The sequence below is a fragment of the Nannospalax galili genome, unplaced genomic scaffold, assembly GCF_000622305.1.
Source record: "Nannospalax galili isolate Female #2095 unplaced genomic scaffold, S.galili_v1.0 scaffold999, whole genome shotgun sequence".
Taxonomy (NCBI): Eukaryota; Metazoa; Chordata; class Mammalia; order Rodentia; family Spalacidae; genus Nannospalax; species Nannospalax galili.
In genome coordinates this window covers 1,905,445-1,925,910 of record NW_008344824.1, presented here as the reverse complement: position 1 = coordinate 1,925,910, position 20,466 = coordinate 1,905,445, and the positions used below count along the sequence as shown (strand labels likewise).

The following is a 20,466-nucleotide window of genomic DNA, read 5'->3' as shown; positions in this document are numbered from 1 at the left end:
ACTTAGATGATAAGGAATAATAGATGGCAATGGGGGAAAAAAATCATGCAGTGACTGGGACATCAAAGGGGAGGTAGAGATCTGGTCTGAGAAGCTTCCTGAGGCACTGCAACAGTGAGCATCAACATTTGTCCAGTGGACATGAATCAAACCAGTGTCAAGCCTCTAAAAACAATCATTTCAATCTGAGAGGTCAATTTCACCTCTTTGAATTTTTATTTGGAATAGTTTGTGTGAGTCTGGGGGAAAATGTAATTATATCTATGATTTTAGATGAGAAGTTAATGAATTTCTAAAATAAGCTCCTTTTTCTCTGGGGGAATATTTCTCCCCTCTGGCTCAATGCATCTTGATGGTCTTAGGTGAACTCTGCATTACTTAAGTACCTTGTGTGAATCTGACCAGAACTCTCCAAAAGTCCACTTGCCCAGGGTAGATCTTGAAGCCTGTTGAATGTTCCTAGTCTGCAGACAACTGCAAACTATGGGATGATATTATATACATACATACATCATACACACATACATACATACATATATACATACACACATGCATACACACATATGGTGCACTACTGAATTTGTGCAAAGAAACTGCCATTTACACAAACAACAGTCTACCAAGATTCCCTAGCTAGCACAGGGACTAGCACAATGCAGACTTCCTTCTTGCTTCATTTATTTTTTAAAAAACTCGCGTTGAAGTTCCTAACAATATCTACTACGTGTTCAGCATGTTTCTTGGTCCCCAACCGCAGCCCTTTGATAAAGAGAAAGAATACAAGCTCTGGTTTCTAGTTCGGTTTTATTTTCCTAGCCAAGTGCTTAAATCACGATCGTTTCTTAAGCATCCTTTGGTGGTTTCACTGTTCTGGTTCGTGAGGCAACACAGGCACCTTCAGTATGCTCCTTCGACAAATCTTTTGCAAAGTCTTCACTGAACCTACTCAAGTCTGCAGATGAGACGTCGCAGACCGGTTGATTTTTGCACAGACTGCAATTTCTTTGACACATACAACTGATGGTTCTTTGAAGAACTAATTTTAAACTAAGAAAATAAATGAATGTGTTCATGCATCTATGGGAGACTATACCACTGCTGTGTTTTTTTCTGTCCATCAGGTTCTTAGTAATGACTGCAAAATGTGCCTTGGGGTGTTCACTTAAGTAACTTAAGTAGTTTTTTTTTTTTTTAATTAAACTGCTGGGAAGATATTTCCTTGCCTAACTTCCGCCCCCCCTCCGATTTATTCACCTTTAATATGCTACAGAAAACCCTTATCGCTTAGTGATTGTTCTTGCTCTTTTTAAGGCCATTTACAAATGGAAACGTTGACTACGGAGGGTCCTTTTAGTTTTATTCTCCCGGCCATACACTCACAGCCGAAGCCGGCGTCAGAGCTGAAGGAACGCGTGGAGAGAGAGGAGAGGAGGGTGTCATGTTGGCGACAGACTCCTGTTGGCTGCGCGCGAGCCCGCCGGGTTGACGCGGGCGCAGGGGTCAGCGCCCTCGAAGTCGGGGGCCTCCGGCGGAGCCGCCGAGGCTCCGCCACCGCTGGACCATAGCATCCGGCGGTGTGCCTCTTCCCGGGGTGAGGAACCGCCTTGTTTGTAGCCTTCCGCTGGGGGTTCTTGCCCTGTCCAGGGCAGCCTGGACTCTTGGCGAAGCCGGCTAGAGGAGAAGCCCAGGGCCGGGGACTTGAGGAGGGATGAGGGGCCGAGAGGCGAGGGAGGGGGAGCTCCTCTGGGCTCCCCTCTCCAACAGGAGCGGAAAATGTGATTTGCTGTGCATTCCAGGCGCGGTTCCCTGGGGTGACCTCTCCCACCCGGCCGGGAGGAGGAGTAGACAAAGAGGCGAGGCGGGCGGAGAGGGGACCCCTCGGGGAGGCAGGAGGGGTGCAGGGGGCGGGGGCAGTACCGGGAAAGGGGGCGGATAGCGGGTCCCGAGGCGGCGGCAGCGGCGCCTGGCCAATGGAGAGGCGGGGCTCGGGGCGCCGTGCTTGGCCAGAGGCATTTAAACCGAAGACCCGGAGATGCCTGACACTCGGTGCGCCCTTCGCGGACCTGGCGACCCAGTGAGCAGTGGCAGCGTCTCGGTCCGGCTGATCCAGCGGCTCGGGCCGCGGTTGCTCGCAGCGCCACGCTTCGGCAGCGCAGCACCGGAAGACCCACCCCACTGACAGGTGAGCGCAGTGGCCCTGGTAGTGTGTGTGTGTGTGTGTGTGTGTGTGTGTGTGTGTGTGTGTGTGTGTGTGTGTTGGTACTCGAGCTGGCAAACGATCCCCAAGTGCCCACCCCAAGTCCTGTTCAGTTCTGACTCTCGTTTCAGCTCTCGGTGCGCCCAGGTCCTGAGGTTCCCCGAGGTGCACCCGGAAGAACCGTAGCCTGGTCCTTCCTGCAGAGGTGCTAGATGCAGTGAGCTCTCTGCGCTGGGGCTACAGGGAAATGTAGGACCAGAGACTGTCAAGAGCTGGCATCCCTTTTCCTCTTCCTCGAGCCCTGCAAACACGCTCCTGGTGCTTGGAGTTGCAGCATCTGCTCGGTTAACCCGCCCGGCCAGAGCGCAGAGTTGTCCAGGTCGGGGCCCAGGAACCCCGGGACAGTTAGCAGGAGCAAACCGCGAGGCAAACTGCAACGGTAGAGTCAAGCGGGCTAGGAGTCGGACTGGGACTGGGGCGTCTAGGAGCTCTCGTCCCAGTGGGTTGAATGATACTGATGCAGGCGGAGAATCTGTGGTGTGTGTATTCGCGGGTCAGGCAGATGCGACGGAGATGGGCAAGAGTGAGCTTACAAGAGAGGATCCACTGGGTTCAACCACCACGGAAATTCGAGGGCCAGTACCCCGAAGCTAGAGTGCGTTGCGGTCCGGAGCACAGTGTTCACAGGGCAGATGACACACACTCCTGTGGTAGTTGCGCTCTGGTCAGCGCGCTGCTTTCTATGCCGAGCCTCTCTGGGTTCCATGCGCTCATCCGCTGAACTGCAGACGTGCAGGCGCCCGGCAGCTACCACCGGCTGGTTCCCGCTTCCGCGGGTGCCCAGTAATCTGTACCCTAGAGGCACCAGTCTCGCCTCGCTGCACCTCGTTAGAGACCCGAGACGTGCGAGTGGCTGCAGCAGGCTGGTCCCTCGCTCGAATGCGGGCGCAGTCTCTACTGCTCATCAGCTGCCGGGCTCTTCCAATGACCTCTCTATAGCTCTTGGAGGAAGGAGAGGGGGTGGGATGAATGGGGGTCTGTCACCTCCCTGGTTATAGTTATTTGCAAAATTCCAATTTGGTAAAAACAGACTCGTTACAGCTCTCGCTTGACTCGTCCCTCTCTGGAGCGCTCCAGCTTGGAGTTTTCCTGTGCCGGGCTCTGGCGACACTCTACCGGGGAGGCTGGGGGAGGATGCTAGGTGAATGGACTAGGCTATGTACACCTTCCCGCGCACTGAGGATGCTCGCGGGTCTGGCTCGGCAGTAGCCTTCCCCTCCTCAGCCGACTCCAAATCCAACTCTTTGATGCAGAAATATAGCCTCGAAGTGAGGGGTTAAAAATCTCCTAACTGTTCGGAGGGCAGAGAGGCGACCATCAGTAGGTAATTGGATCTCCCGGTGGAAAGAGCAAATCCGAGCGGTGCGCGCGTCTGTTTATGTTCCCCTGAGATGGTGCCAGGATACGAACTGATTAAAACAAATCTATTGTGTTCAATGGGTCACTAGGGTTTTAAGCTGTCCCAGGGACCCCAGAGTAGTGGTTTCCTTCTGGCTGTGCTTACAAGTTAAATAAATAACGTAGAAGAGGTTAAGATAACCCTATCCCAGGGTGAGGAGTCTTCTTTCACCCCTAGGGGCTGCCCTCCTCCCCTTTTTTTCTTTTTGGGAAGAGGCAGGGGGCACAGGGGACTTGGGGGTATAGACTTTCCAAAGAAAGAAAGAAAGACCTTAAGAAAACAAGATTGTCCTTCACTATCACTCCTAACCTAGTCTACAAATCTACAAATATGAGTTCTTTGGAATACTGTCATTGGATAAATTGCATGGCTGGACTTGTTAGAATTTACTAATTATTTAAAGATTCTTTAGAACTGTACTGGTTCTCTCTCTCTCTCTCTCTCTCTCTCTCTCTCTCTCTCTCTGTGTGTGTGTGTGTGTGTGTGTGTGTGTGTGTGTGTGTGTGTGTGTGTGTGTTTAACCCCTAGGTCATTGTAGGAATTAGAGTCTTTTGTAAACTTTGTAATTTCACAGTTTTTTTTTCTTTAAAGTTCACTTTGAGTGAAATGTTTTGGTAACCCACGATCTGTAGGAAATCCAGGTTGGCTAATGTAGTTTTCATGTGAGTCATTACAGAGTGAAGAATAGGAATATATTAAGTCCCCATGTTTTTCAATGAGCACCTCCTGTCCTTCTAAACTGAAGCTCTTGGTGAGCTCAGTCTTAATGGTCCAGTATTAAGAGTGATAAAGTATAAAGAAATTTCATGCCTTTGACTTCTCTCCAAGAAATGTTTGTTGATAGCAAAGCTGTAGACTATGTTCCAGAATGGAAAGCAAAGGACATACAGGAAACCCCAAGCCTTTTATGTAAAGGGAAGAAGAAGGAGCCAGTTAGGAGAGGTAACTGCATATTTAACTGGAAGGCACTGACCAGGCAAGTGCTACCAGGCATGGCTTACATCTGCAAAGAATTTTCTTTAGTTTTAACATATGTTCTTAGAAATGCAAAGTACAACAGGAATTCCTGTGACAAGAGAAGTCTTCTCCTTTACATGCAAGCATGAAGATCCATAATAGATAATTATTAGATTTACAATATTCTTCAAAAATTACTGCATTGAAAGGCAAATGAATGTGTTCCTTGTTAAGTACTGTGCTAAATGTCATTAGGACATATTTGGCTGTTAGATAGAACTGGGCTCAAATCATTGCTGTCTACTTTATAAGCTTTGAATGGATCACTGCTTAGTAACAAAATATATTATTATCGAATTCGTCTTTTATTGTGAGAGACAAATGACAAAATTTGGACAGTATTTAGTATAATGCCTGACATAGTAAGGTCTCAAAAATAAGAAGCAACTGTTATTACTAGTGGTCCTGTTGGGAGTAACCTTCCATAGTGCAAGGATGTAGCAGAGGGGGTATCTCACTTTTATATCTTTCTCTACAAAATGCAACATATCACTTGGCTGTCAATAGTGCTGCTTAGTGAGTGTTTAGTATTGTACTTTTTAATTTATTTCCTGTTGACCTCAAGAATTACATAAAATCTTTAACTTCACTAAAAATTACTTTTTTCCAAGGAACAAAGATCTACTAAGATATTTAACCACCAGGTTGTTTCCCCCCTGCTCTGTGCAGTGTTGTTTTCCAGCCTGACTTAGCCTAATTGGACAAGTTATAGTTAAGAAATTTGAAACTTGTAGGGAATACAATTTGTGATGTGTGCTAATCAGTAATTGTCTCATGTACTTGGTGAAACTTGTCTGAAAAGAAAAATCAAACTTTATTCTTATTAAGAAATTCTATACTTACTCCCTAAAATCTGATTCTAATTTTAAAATTTAAGGGTCTAATTAAAAATAAGCTTTACTCTTCTCAAGGAGACTCATAGAAAAAGAAATGGATTATTTAAAAATCTGACCTGTCTAGATATCTTTGAAGTCACTTCCATTATGTTTCATGATGTTATTCCTATTGTATGCCTTCCTAACAGTTAGTTCAGCAGGAACAGTTGACCAGAAGTTCAGATGCAGACATTTGTATTTCATGGAAAATCTTCCTCAAAACTTCATGCAATTTACTGCACAAGAAGGATGCTTGGCTAACATGAAAGTATTGAAAGGAGCTGGCCTTGGACTCCCCAAATATGTCAAGATCATTGCAAACAGGTCATACATACCATTTGTATTTATGAATTTCCAGAATCCAAAAACTGTTCTTAGTGCTCTTGTGAAAATTGCAATAAATTCCCAGGGTGGAGGTTGTTAATATGGCTTATCTTGCTTGTGGGTGTTTATTCTTTTTTAAAATAATATTTGTATTGATTCTTTGAAAATGTCATATAGTGTATTTGATCATAGTCAGCCTCCCTCCCCCATTTCCTCTCAGATCCATCCCACATCCTTACCTTCTCTCTTTTTTAAAGCCCATCAAGTCCAAGTTGTGTTCCTCAAATACTCTTGGCTGTGAACCATTCCCTGGAGTGTGGTCAATGTACCCAGGGTCCACATCTTTTAGACATTTATTCTTGATCACCAAGGGGAACTGGAAGGAAGGAAAGCAGGAGGCAGAAAGGAACTTTTTGAGGGTTTGTTCTCTGAGACAAACGAACTGGAGTAGGGCAATGGCTAAAGAAAGAAGAACCAAGACTGAAATGAAGCTTGCTGGTAAAGAATTGTAGAGAAAGCTCTCCATGAAATATGACCTCATTACTTGGAACAGAATTGCGTTAAGAGGATGTTAAGGCTGGGCTTGAAATAAAGAATACTATCCTCAAAGGAGAACTAACGGAGATGCTTGTCAGGTGTCATGATGTACCCTGGATTCATGGGACACAGCTGAATGTAATAATGTGAACAGGCCATTTTATAAATGGAGACTGCCATGACGTTAACCACTGGATAAGGGTGGTAAGTCATAGGAACCTAAATCTGGATCAGCATTTGGACTGACAGGGCTGGTTGTACAGCATCCTGCTAGGTGCTGATATAGAAAAGCATTGTCTTTAAGGAAGTCACATCTTCTTGATCTCCTGCATATTAGTGATATTTATAAAATACAAATCATTTGATAGAACTACAGTTATGATTTCAAGAATAAAAATCCCTATTTCCTTGACTGGGTCATCAAGACCAATTTGGAGGTGGGGAGCACTGGGGTGAATGAGCAGGGCTGGCAGGGCCTGGCTCCAGCACTGCTTCTCCTTCTTCTCCCCTCCCTGCTGCTCAGAGGAAACATCCAGAAGCACCCTGGGCATTCGAAGGAGCGAGAACATTGCTGTGGTTCCTGCTCGAAGTGGGTTTTGATTTTTTGTGAAAACATTTAAGAACTGGAAGGCCTCACCATAAATCTTATAGATTTTTAAAGAACAAGAATTTTTAAAAATTAAAAACCATTCACTTTCTATACCAATAAACCATAGTTTGAAACTAATTGACTATTCTTTAAAGAAAAATGGTATCCCCTTTGACTCACGGGGTCCACAACACTTTTACAGGAATAGGAAGCTTGTCCAAATTAAACTTCAAACCATAGTCAACTAATTTTAAATTTATTTCTTCATAACTAGGTTAAAATAAAATCCATAACATCCTGAATGGGATGCAGTAATGAGTTGGGAATAGTTGGAATTTTCTTAGAAGAAGGAGGCCAAGCATTAGGAAGCTCTTGGGCTAGAAGAGGGCTGCTCTGCTGAGGGTCAGACCAAAGGGCTGCGCTCAATTCTTCCACGCCTCAACATTGGTGATGAAGGTACAATGCAAAGAACAGAAACTGTGACAAATCTTGGTGGTATAAAAATCATTCATTTAACAAATACTCATGAGCACCTCTTCTGTGCTAGGCACTGAGAGTCGGATGAGAAATCTTTATCTCTTAGAGTAGATATCAACTCAATAACAGATGTAAAGATGGCAGGAAAGAAAATTTCAATTTATAAAATGCCCTGAGTTGGTCTGAAAAAAATAAAATTATGTTTTTTGGATGGATGTTTGTAGAACTGTATGGCCTTATGATGTGAACTGTCATATCCAGTCAACATATATCCACAGTCACCTCAGGTTGGCCTCTGAGATGTGGATACTGAAGTTCTTGGCCTGGAGTTTTTAATATGTGTCGAAGAAGATGGTCAGAATTGATCTAGGCCCATCTGTATACTCTTCCTTTGAAATGCACAACGAATGCTTTTTAGTTTAGATTTGGCCTTTTATTTTAGATGCTGGCCCTGAATTAAGAACAGCAAGAAACTTGTGAAAAACTTTCAAATTCACATTGTATTTGCCTGGGAGATAGAAAGGTCATGGCTCAAGTTATCCTGATCTCTGGAGAAAAATCAGTACTGTGTAATAACTGAACTATTTTCATAAGTGATTTTTTTTTGGTCTTTTTGAGACAGGGTCTCCCTGTAGCCCCAGCTGTCCTGGAACTCACTATGTAGACCAGGCTGGCCTTGAACTCATAGAGATCCACCTGCCTCTGCCTCCCGAGTGCTGAGATTAAAGGCGTGCACCACCACGCCCAGCTTCATAAGTGGTCAACAAGGCTCTGACAGGGATGTTGTAACACAAACTGACAAAAGCCAGAGAGCCTACATTCAGAACAGGAGTTAAATGTCACGTTATCAGCTCCAAATTTGAACTTGCTCCAAAATATTAGGTTATTGTTGGAAAAATGGTGACATTTAAGGATATTTTAATGTAATATTCAGTTATCTTGGTTTGACATTAGCCTTAGGGTTGAATGGTCTTTACTTGCTAGAGGCTGTCCTTTAGAGAAGATGCATCTTATACTGCTGCTTTTGTCTTTGAAAGATAATTGTGCTATGTAATACTACCAACTTGACTGGATTTGGGGGGACTAATGTTATACTAAATAAGGTCACATTAATTTTCATTTAGTGGATTTTGGGGGACTAACGTTATATTAAAGAAGGTCACATTAATTTTCATTTAGTGGTTATCATATGCAATACTGGTATTCAGAAGGCCAAAAAGATAGGTATGTCATAGCTGTGTTCTCGGGTCCAGATAAGCATAAGGATTGGGTAAAGGAAGCCTCAGACTCAAGTTAGGGTACTGTATGCCCAGGAGAGTCTGTGAATATTAAATGGTACTCACTGAGAAGAGCATCTTCCTACACTTTAGTAACTCCTGGTATACCACATGCCCACAAATGTTACAGGATCTGTGACATTTGACTGAATGAGAATCTAGGCTTTAACAGTACCCGGATGACTGTGCCCACTGGTCAGGCCAAGGAGACAGGCCAAGGCCAGTAGAATCCTGAAAGTCTGCTGCTTCTTTTTCCTTGCCTACTGTCTGCCCAGTCTTCCCTAGTCAACCGGCCTCTAGAAGAACTCTTTTCTCTCGCTTGCTGTGTTCACTTCATTCATTTCCCTGTCTCGCCACTTGAGTTTCTCTGGAATGTTTTCTTCAAGCTTTGCTTTACTGATGATTTATGACATTGTTTTATACCCTTGCCCAATGTGACCCATATCTAAGTCTAGACTTGCTTGCAATAATTATATTATTAATTTGTTCAACATGCCTTTGACATGTATTAATGTAAATATTTGCACATACTTATTCTATTGTGCCCATTTCTCTACCTTAAAAATGTTTCCCCTACTTTAGACTTAAATATACATGCACACACACACACACACACACACACACACACACACACACATGACATGAAAGCAGGACTTTTTGTGGGGAGGAAGGATGGGGAAAGCAGTGGGGAGGCAAATACAAGCAAGGTACAGTGACAGGTAAGCATGAAAATTCATAATGAAACTCATTATCTTGTACACTAACTTAAAAATTAAATAAGGCCTGCCTGGCTAGCTAATAAGATAAAAAATTCTATGCATACATATAGCCACATAGGTAAGTAATATATTTCACTTAAAAAGTAGAAAGTAAGGGCTAGAGAGATGAATGGACAGTTAAGACCACTTGCTGTTCTTCTAGAAGATGTCAGTTCTGTCAGCAGCACACACATCCGTGGCTCACAACTTCCTGTAAGCTACAGGGGAGCCAATGCTCTCTTCTGCCCTCCATGGGAGAGAGAGAGAGAGAGAGAGAGAGAGAGAGAGAGAGAGATCTTTAAAAAGTAGAAAACTGGGGCTGGAGAGATGGCTCAGCAGTTAAGAGCACTAGCTGCTCTTGCAGAGGACCCAGAGTCTGTTCCCAGCACCCACATGGTGGCTAACAACCCTCTGTAACTTCAGTTCTAGGGGATCCAGTAGTGCCCTCTTCTGGCTTCTGTGGGCATCACACATATGTGATGCACTTACTTGCAGGCAAAAATTCATGCACCCAAAATAAAAATATATAAATCAAAAAAGCGTTTAAGTAGAAAAGTATCTATCAGAGCATTAAGAATGACATAAGGCATCTCTGTCCTCTTGGCTTCCCATTCAATGCTTGTGCTCTTAAAAGACTTTTCCTCCATCAAAGGTCTCTCTTTCAAATGTCGGTTCAACAGTTAAAAGTCTCATACTGTCAAGTTCAAGAATAAACACAGTTAAGTAAGCATAATACAAAGTCACATGCAATTGTGTCAGAAGCCAGTAAGCAATTCTTGTGGGAGTCGGTGCATTGAAGAGACTAGTCCTGGCTGAGTTTAAAGCTTGGCTGATTCGCTGTGTGACCCATGTCGAGTTACTCACAGCTTGATGGCTGAGAGAGTAGTGGGAATAATAGTATCTAACTCCTAGAGATACAGCGAGAAGTCAGTGAAACTGAAGAGTGTGGTAAGTGCCATAATGGGATGTTAGGTTCAATTATTTTTGTTAATTAACTTTTCCATTGTTCGTGTCTCTCCCTTCTCTGCGTCCCCTGTTTAGAATGAGCCGCACTGCCTACACTGTGGGAGCTTTGCTTCTCCTCTTGGGGACCCTGCTGCCGGCAGCTGAAGGGAAAAAGAAAGGATCCCAAGGGGCCATCCCGCCTCCAGACAAGGCTCAGCACAATGACTCGGAGCAGACTCAGTCTCCGCAGCCCGGCTCCAGGAACCGGGGGAGGGGCCAGGGGCGGGGCACCGCCATGCCAGGGGAGGAGGTGCTGGAGTCCAGCCAAGAGGCCCTGCACGTGACCGAGCGCAAGTACCTGAAGAGAGACTGGTGCAAAACGCAGCCCCTGAAGCAGACCATCCACGAGGAGGGTTGCAACAGCCGCACCATCATCAACCGCTTTTGCTACGGCCAGTGTAACTCCTTCTACATCCCCAGGCACATCCGGAAGGAGGAAGGCTCCTTCCAGTCCTGCTCTTTCTGCAAGCCTAAGAAGTTCACCACCATGATGGTCACGCTCAACTGTCCCGAACTACAGCCACCCACCAAGAAGAAGAGGGTCACACGCGTAAAGCAGTGTCGTTGCATATCCATCGATTTGGATTAAGCCAGAGGGGGGCACACCCAGCCTGTCCTAGCGATACCCACAGCCACATCTAAACAACCTGATTCTTACTCGGCTTAAACCTACGGGCCAGAAGAACCAGCAGCTGCCTCCTGGCCGGAGCCTGCTTATGCATAGTGAGTGCACGAGCGTGCAAGGGTGCCTGTGGGTGTTTTCAAACACCGGAGGAAACAGGCTCTGATAGAAGGCACTTCCTGTTATTCTCTGCTTGGGATGGGGCTTGTCGGAAATGCCCACACCAATGGACTCAAACACCCACATGGGCAGGACTGCGGCTTTGCCTGGTCTTCCTGCACCCTTCTGAGCACCAGGGCTTGGCTTCAGAATGATACAAATGGAAGAGGCAGCTCTGCGAGTCAGAGGCCTGTTTTAGTGCTGTCTTAGACTTGGAACCGTTAACCCGTGCTTGCCCATTTTTTTCCACAATCCATTTCTTTCTTGGCCCTCACTGACATTTCAGTTTCATCCCATGTCCCTAAATCCCTTGACTATGGGTGTAAATGTTTTCCATCTTGCGAAGAACGTGCAACCTGTGGAGGCTGGTTGCTCAAGGACTAGCGGGACAGGGCACTGACAGTGTTCAGGGTGAGGACTAGTCTGGGCCGGCGATATCCAGTAGGAAGACGTCTAGACCTTGAAAGGTCTCCAAAACACAGTGAAAGGTTTTTCCTGTTATTTAAAAGAATCTAGATGAACAGAGGAGGACTAAATTACCAAAATCATTAACTTGGCCTGCCTCTGTGAGCTTCTGAGACTAACTGTAACCCCAAATTAAGACATATTGACCACTCCTATTTTCTAAACCAAGTCAGGTAACCCCAAACATCTCCTCCTGCTTTACTTTGCCTCAGGAGGACAACTGATGTAACTGAGAACCTTTACACTGGGATAGGAAAAAAACAAGAACTTCACAAGCAGAGGTCCTGGTGACTTAGTTTTTATGGATTATTGATGCTCTTTCCAGTGTGAATATTTCTAAATAATGATTCTGAGATGCATGACATTTTTATAAAAATTCTGCCTCTGCTCAGTGTCCCTGCCAATAAAGAATAGTCTAAGATCAGAGAGTTTACCTGCTCCCTTTTAGCTAGATGGCTCTTTGGGGGCCTTTTTTGTTTTAGCTATTGTTAGGAGAGAATCCGAGGGTCAGAGAGAGCAAGAAAGTCAAGAGGATTGTGTCTGGCTAATGTAGTATCTGAGGCACAGTAAAGAGTGTGACTGCTCTTCATTAGTTCCAAGGGTTTGTTGAGAAGTCCCAATAGTGAAGCAGAGAACTGGGGTGTGTTAAAAGGCCACCCATCTACTCCTAGTGGATGCTTGTGACATTGAAACCACTCTGTGCCTACTATAGGTGTCATCCTCTGAATCAACTTGGGCTCCCAGATGCCCAGTTAGCATTTCTGTAAGGGCAGAGCTGGCTAACCAACTGAGGTTCATCTGTAAATGCAACAAATAATCTTTTATTTCCCTTTTCCTCTCCGCCTCACTAGCCAAGTCATGTGTCATTTGGAAGGCACACATTTGCTGCTCATCCAGGCTCCTGCAGTCAAAGAACCATTGCAATTATAGAAGCTGTTTTCAGTTTGGTCTAGCACTTTCTCATGTAACATCTAAATAGGAACCATGATATAAGACAAAACTTATCTAAGCCACCCCAAATATTGGGTCTAATTTTGAAAGTTGCTACTAATGGTTCTACACTAAGTATACTAGATGGATTTGTACAAACACATAGCCTGTGCATTTTGTATATACTGTACACCCTTTCCCTGAATCTCTGTGTCTTCTGCATCCACCAACAGTAAATCACAGGATGGATTTGATTAAGCACACAAATGCAAAAGCATGATTTTGATGGCAGGGAAGAGAGAAAAATGAAAGAGAAAGAAGCTGAAAATGTAAAACCACACCAGAGAGGGAAACGACATTCAGAACTAACAAACACTGAATTTCTCTTGTTTTAATTCTGCCACAAACATGCAATTTTGTTAAAAAGTGATGAGTTAGATTGGCAGCCACCATTGTCTTGTAAGAGTGTGTACCACAGCCTTTCCTGTAAATTGGATTTGGCTTAAGTAAAGAGAATTTCCTCAAAATTAACTTCACTAGAATAATCAGCAACATAAATACCATAAAAGTACAGCACTAGCCAGAGAGGGAAGTGCCTGTCTTCCTTACTGTGCTTACAATAAGAGTAGTGTGAGTTCGGTGTGTCCTCCAACATTTATTGAGATGCCCTGTTACTTATTTTATTGGAATCACCAGTGATATAATGATCTATATGTTCTTGAATATTATAGGAGAATTGTTTTATGGCAAGAGAGCTATGTTCTTGATCTTACCTATTAAAATAATGCCAAACACCAAATAGGAACTTTATGATGTTCACTTTGTGCCTGGCATTAAAAGAGAAAACCAAACACACATCTTGTAAGTCTGCGCTTTTTTTTTTTTAACAGTCTTTCTTTAAAGTTAAGAGTTGTAAGTGAAAAATCTGGAGGAAAGGATAATTTCCACTGTGTGGAATGTGAATAAGCAAAAAGTTATGGTTATTTAATGTAATTATTAATTCAAATCCTTTGGTCACTGTGATCTCAAGCATGCTTTCTTTTTCTACTTTATATGACTTCCCCTGAGTTGGGCAATGAAGAAGCTGGTTCATTGTATGTTGTGAGAGACTTTTGTCAGGTCAGGGGAAGCACTCTGGTCACACGTGAAAATATGTTACAGAATCAAGGCTGAGCTTCCATTTTTAAAATTGAATGTTCAACATGGAAACTGAACGGTTAACATTTCTGAAGCAATATTAAGAAAGACTTTAAATGTTATTTTGAGAGACTTATGATGTATGTATGTATACAAGCAAACAGCTGATGATGATGGTTACTTCACAAATGGAGTCCTTTAAAGAGGAAACTTAGAATGCAAATAGACAGAACAATGAAGTCAATGCTTAAGAGTGAAAGTTCTATTGATTTGTCATCCCTCAAGATATTTAATATCTACGTTATGTATTATGTCTGTTCTAATCATTTAAAAACAACAAAGGATTATATAGACTATGATTGAACTACCTTGCTATGTATGAGGTGAGAGGGGATTTAATAGTCTCATAAAAGCTAATCTGGCTTAAAGTTTTATGAATCTGTAACTAGAATTTTATTTTCATTCTAATAACATTCTATATAACCTTTGCCAAAAATCAATCAATAAATTAAACTTCTTTTGTGTGAGTGTGTTTGAGTTTTAGCTGGTGGTGGTCCCATTGTGGGGTCAGGGGGTGGGAGCAGAGATTGACTTGTCCCAGGAAGGGAGGTAGAAACAATACACTAAGATCTCTTTTGTGCTTAAGGGGAATTAATTCATTATACCCAGGTCTTTAAGGTCCCCTTTGATTTCAGTAGGGACTCTTCAGGCCCATGCAGTTAAAAAGCAAGCAAAGCTGGTCTGCCATTCAAAGCACTAGCATTCTCTCCAGTGCAGAGCTAGAAAGGAGAGCTGGAGAGGGTTATAACGGGGGCCTTCAGAGAACAGAAAGGCTGACACCCAGATATGATGATAGCTTTATTTCAGAGGGTCACCGAGGAACATAAGGACAAAGACTTAGGTTTAATAGAAGGAAGAACTTCATAATGATGAGAGTGATTCAGTACTACCTTGAGCTACCTTTGAGATGATAAATTCTTTCTTTCTTACACTATACTAGATATCATCTCACAGGAATAAAAAGTAAAATGAATTATTTCTTTGGAGTTTAGCCATTCTAAGATTTCATCCCACTTGAACATAGAATATTATATGATATTGGTAAGCTGACAACAGTAACAAAAATCTAGAGACTGTGTGTGCAAAGTGTGAATGTCACACACTGTGCTAACTGTAATTTGACTTCCTCCACAGTTTTCACAATAGCTCGATGACGATGGTGCTTTCCTATCACTACTGGGAAGCACTGAATTTAGATGGTCTTATCGTAGCACTTGGGCCCTTAAGTACTATGCAAAATTGTAAGATTTGTTCAGTAAAAGTAATTTTTTTTAACAACAGAAAACATAACTCTAAAAACAGATCCAAGTATTGATTATTGACATGTAATTATTAAGGCCATTCTGAGGTAGCAATTAGCATCAATAGGAGCCCCAGTTCAGGAGATTTTTTTGGAGACAGGGTCTCACTATGTTGTACTGGCTGTTCTGGAACTCCTTATGTGGACCAGGTTGGCCCTGAACACACAGACATTCACTTGCCTTTGCCTCTGGAGTGCTGGGATTAAAGGCATGCACCACCACACCTGGTGGAGTCCAAATTCAGAAGCATTGAGCCAAAGTCCATTTGCCACTCCTCCCCTTTTATAAGGACTTGGAAGGGAAAAGTTCTTAGAAGTGTTATCAAAGAGGCAGTGGTCTCAGGAAAGCCACACTCAGAAGGTCACACCTGAATAAGCTTGAAAGGGGTGGGTGGAACTTGACACCAGGGCCTCCCAGGTACAAAACAATCTGCTCCCCCACAAAAACACAACACAGTGTAAGGGAGCAAGGCATCAGATAAAGACCTCCAAACATTCTCCTCTATGTAAAATTAACGAGAGTCAAGCAAAAATAGGTTTAACTTCCTTTGTGAGCTTGGGAAATTAAGTCAAGAAGAAAAGCGATGTGAGAGACTTTACTCAAGAAAAAAGAATATCTGTAAGAACAATGGGCACTTTGATATTGTCACTTGCCTTGTTCTTATCTCCCCTCTCCAGCTCTGCAGTAGACTTAACAACCAAAACCTTGAAAATATAGAGAAGACCTGAAATCTTGCAGTCACCAGAGGGGTATGTGTGCTGGGTCTTGGGTAAGATGAGGTTAGAATTTGGACAGGAATGCTGTGGAGGGGCCTTCCAGACATGACAAAGCCACTGCACTTGTGAACTCACTGCACCTGTGGTTACCTGAACAAGACCTGCACAAGACTGAACACATGGCCATTTCATTATGCATGAGGGGAAGGGCTCATGAGCCCCACACCTCATAAGGCACTATGAGCAGTTAATGGATACTGAGGGAGGGGTAGTCGCTTTCTTCAGTGGTGTAGCCACTGATTAGCTGCTCATATTCTAGCAAATAAACCACGATTTGTGCTCATGCATGCAACTATAATTCAACTCAGTTTTAAAAAAAGCCATCAAAGTAGGAGGAAGATGCTGGGAAGAAGAAGGGTTTCGACAGAAGAGATAGGGTACAAGGAAGAGTAATGAGAGGAAAGGCTCAGAATATCCATGTATGAAATTGTCAAAGAAATGTCAAAAAGTTGTGTTGCCAGGAATTTTCATTATTCGATCTGTTGGACAGGCCCTAGAGGCCCCAAGTGCAAGGATAATTTTATTCAAACTAGAAGTTTCTCGATATAGAAAATCTTCTAGAATTAGATGCAATTATCATATTCATGTGTGCCTCAGGCAGTGGATAAGAGATGGGGGTAATCTCTAGGCTAAATAGGGGCGTGTAATGGGTAAAGTCTAGTTGAGATTCCCAGAGGGGCTTTGAACACTCCAATATGCTATCAGGAATCTAGACAACTAAATGCATGCACAGGGATCTGCTCATGCCCAGGACTATTCTTGTGCTCAGTAAATACTAGCAAACCATCTTAATCTTTCAGTTCAGGATGACTTTGAGTCTCTGTATGAGTAGGAAGCTAAGAAAGTTGTTAATATCTGAGTAAGTATTAGACGTGGGCCCCAGCATTCACATAGAACCTTTCAGCAAAGCTGATAGACATTGGCTCCAAGTGTTCAAGAAAATCACTGCTGGTCACTACACCAACCAAGCAGAGATTTTAGTGACTACACCAAACAAAAGCACACATTTTGTAGAATTATATCAGAAAGTCACCAAATAAAGAGAAAGTAACAACCAACAGCAACAATAAAACCTGAGTGAGACTTATTTTAAGAGTTGCTACATAATTTTACTTAAAATGCCCAGTTTTCAGCAACAAAAATACATGACATATATCTATACACCAAAGGCAAAAAGAAAACTGTCTCCAAAGAACAATAGAAATTGGACTTACAAGGCAAATAACATATTTTAGTTTAAACGTAATCACTACTTAATTTAGCTATGCAAAGTAATGGCTTTTATTATGTCATCCAGTGCATCATTGTTATTTGCTTATGTTTTGACTTCTTCTGTCATTTCCCACCCCTCCTCTTCCCTCTTGTTGTTCCTTTCTTTGATAGCGCTCTTTCCACTTTTTGGCGTGTGTGTGTGTGTGTATGTGTGTGTGTGTATGTGTGTGATTAAATTTAGATTCCACATGAGAAAAAACCAGCTGTATTTTGAATTTCTCCTTCCATTACTCTTTCTTTAATGCCCTTCCTTCTTCCTCATAATCCTTCTTCTATTTTTATATTTAAATTTATATTCTACATATGATATGTGTCTTTCTCAGTCTGAATTTTTTCACTTAACATAATAATCTCCAATTTCATTCATTATCCTGTAAATGCTATAATTTCTTTCTTCTTTATGGCTGAATAAAACTCCATTGTGTATGTATAAAGCGTTTTCTTTACTCATTCATCTGTTGGTGGGCATCTAGACTGGGTCCAGGTCTTGCCTATTGTGAGTAGTGCAGTAGTAAACATGGATATTGCAAGGAGCTCTGTGGTATGCCTCTTAGATGACTTTGGACACATACCCAGGAACGGTATAGTTCTATTTTTAGGTCTTTGCAGAACCTCAATTTGATTTCCATAGTGCCTGCACCGGATTAAGTTTCCACTAGCAGTATATATGGGTCCTCTTTCCTCACATTCTTGCCAGCATTTGCAAGACAAAGGCTTTAAATCCATCAGGCAAAAATGTTCAAGAGTCAAAAGCAGCATTCATGTATTTACTCATTTATTTAGAGGTAGAGGTTGACACCCAGGCTGACCTGGAATTTCTGAATTCAAGATATTCTCCTGCCTTAGTCTCCCTCAAAACTGGGATATAAGCTCATGTCACTGTGTATGCACCCAGCTGATAAACCATTTCTAAAGAGCTGAAAAAAACTAGGAACATGGTGTATTTGCAAGAGAGAGAGAGAGAGAGAGAGAGAGAGAGAGAGAGAGAGAGAGAGAGAGAGAGAGAGAGAGAGAGAGAGAGAGAGAGAGAGAGAGAGAGAGAGAGAGAGAGAGAGAGAGAGAGAGAGAGAGAGAGAGAGAGAGAGAGAGAGAGAGAGAGAGAGAGAGAGAGAGAGAGAGAGAGAGAGAGAGAGAGAGAGAGAGAGAGGAAGAGGAAGAGGAAGAAGAGGAGGAAGGGGAGAAAGAGGAGCAGCAGCAGCAGAAGGAGGGGGAGAGAGAAGAGAAAGAATCCCTTAAAATCAAGCGTGAACATGTAAAACATTTCTGACCTTGCAAAAAATTTTTAAGGGACTATAAAAGAATATTATAAACAATGATATGAAAACATGGTAGATAAGTCTGACTACTTTTTTGGTCTTGTAAAGCTAGTCTTTTTGTAAATTTTACTAAAGGCAGAATAACATTCTAAGAAAGTGTAATTACTATGAGTATTAAGCTATTAGAAACCCTCATAAACAACCTAATTAGGGATTATACTTTTTGGTGTTTGATTACTGACATGTTCTAAGCCTCAATCTTTCTTCCTCTTCTACCTCACATTGGGGCAAATTAAGGGGAAAGCAGACTCCCTAAGGGGGCACTATGGGGTCACAGCATGTAAGACCCTACCTCATGGGGAAGCCTCACTGAAACTTCACTCTAACTACCATAAAAACCCAGCTTAGTGTCCTGTCCTTGCTTTTTCAAGCATTTTCAGGACAGGATAGGACTTGTACTCTTTTGAGGTAAGTGTGCCACTGAGCCAAATTTTGAAAAGAGATCCATATTGTTTATATGGCAAGTATCCACAACACCTGTAAATACTAAAATTGCTAAAACTGACATAAGTAGAAGTAAAAGACTGACTATATCATAAGTAAGCAGATTAAAATTAGCAGTCAAAAATTTCCCACCAAGTACAGCCCGAAGGGAATGACTTCACTGGTTCTACCAAGTATTTAAAGAAGTACTTATGTGTATTCTTTACCAATTTTTTCCTTAAAACAGAGGAGGTAGGGCCAACAAGATGGCTCAGTGAATAAAGGTGTTTGCTGCCAAGACTGATGACCTGAGTTAGATGCCCCAGGACCCATATGGTGTAAGGACAAAATCAGCTCTTGGAAGTTGTCCTCTGACCTCCACACAGCATGCCTTGGTGCATGTGTGTGCATGCATGCACACACGGGCTCACATACACACGCACATAAAGAAATGGAATTAAAAAATTTTTTAAAGAAGAAGAGGTAACACTTCTACTTCATTCCGTTAGCTTAGTATTACTTTGATGCCAAATTTAGATAATAAATCATAAAAGTATTGGCTAATATCCCTTATGACTATTGGTGCAAAATACCCAACAAAATACTAGGTAACTGAATTCAGCTACATATAAAAAGAGTTCCACACCATGACCATGTTGCTATGCCCCCAGTGCAAGGTTGGCTTAAAAATATCTTGATGTTATACATCATGTTAATAAAACAGAGGTCAGAAATGACATGATTGTCCAATAAAAGTAGAGAAATAATTTTAAAAAATTTAATACATATCCATGATAAAAATCACTCAACATATTAGAACAGAAAGGACTTTTCTCAACCTAAAGTATTGACATCTATGAAAAATCCACACTATCACTTAAAAATGAAATACTGAAAGTTTTCTCCTTGAAAATCAGTAACTAACTGGAAATCTTTTCCACTTGTATTCAACATGGCACCAGAAGGTCTAGTCAGGGCAATTAAGTAAGAAAAGGAAGAAAAAAAAATCATCCAGATTGGTAAAAAAGAAATAAAAATATTCCTATTTTCAGAAGACATTGTCTTATAGGTACAAATCTTAAGATAAACTTGTGATCTATATTAGAGATGAGTTCAGCAAGGTTGCAGAATAAAAGACAGGCACAGAAACTAATCATAGTACTATACAGTAACAATGAAAAATATGAACCATTAAGACAATGGTTCTGTTTTTAGTCTATAAAAATGAAAATATACAGAATGAATAAATTTAACAAAAGAAATAAAATCCTTATACAATGATAAAGGCTCTTCCAGACAGTAACCCAACATACTACAGGAAAAATGAACAGCAGACCCCAATTCTATCCAAAGGAATACTGACAATGGATTGCAGTAGATGAGGAACAGCTGACCCTCCTGGAACAGGGACCTCTGGCTGACTAGATTTACCAGAAGGGCAGACAGGGGGGAATGGATGAGGGTGCTGACAACACAGTGGACAGTGACAG

General features: G+C 42.3%; 2 protein-coding genes across 2 annotated transcripts; one reads left to right on the top strand and one right to left on the bottom strand.

Moving 5' to 3' along the window:
• Positions 1–798: 798 nt before the first annotated feature.
• Positions 799–2,963, bottom strand: LOC115071698. Its single transcript, XM_029567367.1, has 4 exons — positions 2,841–2,963; positions 2,278–2,628; positions 1,918–2,197; positions 799–1,671 (listed from the first exon to the last, which is right to left on the bottom strand). The coding sequence occupies exons 1-4, from the start codon at positions 2,961–2,963 to the stop codon at positions 1,307–1,309; spliced, it is 1,119 nt and encodes a 372-aa protein (XP_029423227.1). The 3' UTR covers positions 799–1,306.
• Positions 2,047–14,355, top strand: Grem1 (gremlin 1, DAN family BMP antagonist). The gene is made up of 2 exons (XM_008841153.3): positions 2,047–2,182; positions 10,552–14,355. The coding sequence occupies exon 2, from the start codon at positions 10,553–10,555 to the stop codon at positions 11,102–11,104; it is 552 nt and encodes a 183-aa protein (XP_008839375.1). The 5' UTR covers positions 2,047–2,182; position 10,552; the 3' UTR covers positions 11,105–14,355.
• The last annotated feature ends 6,111 nt before the right edge of the window (positions 14,356–20,466 follow it).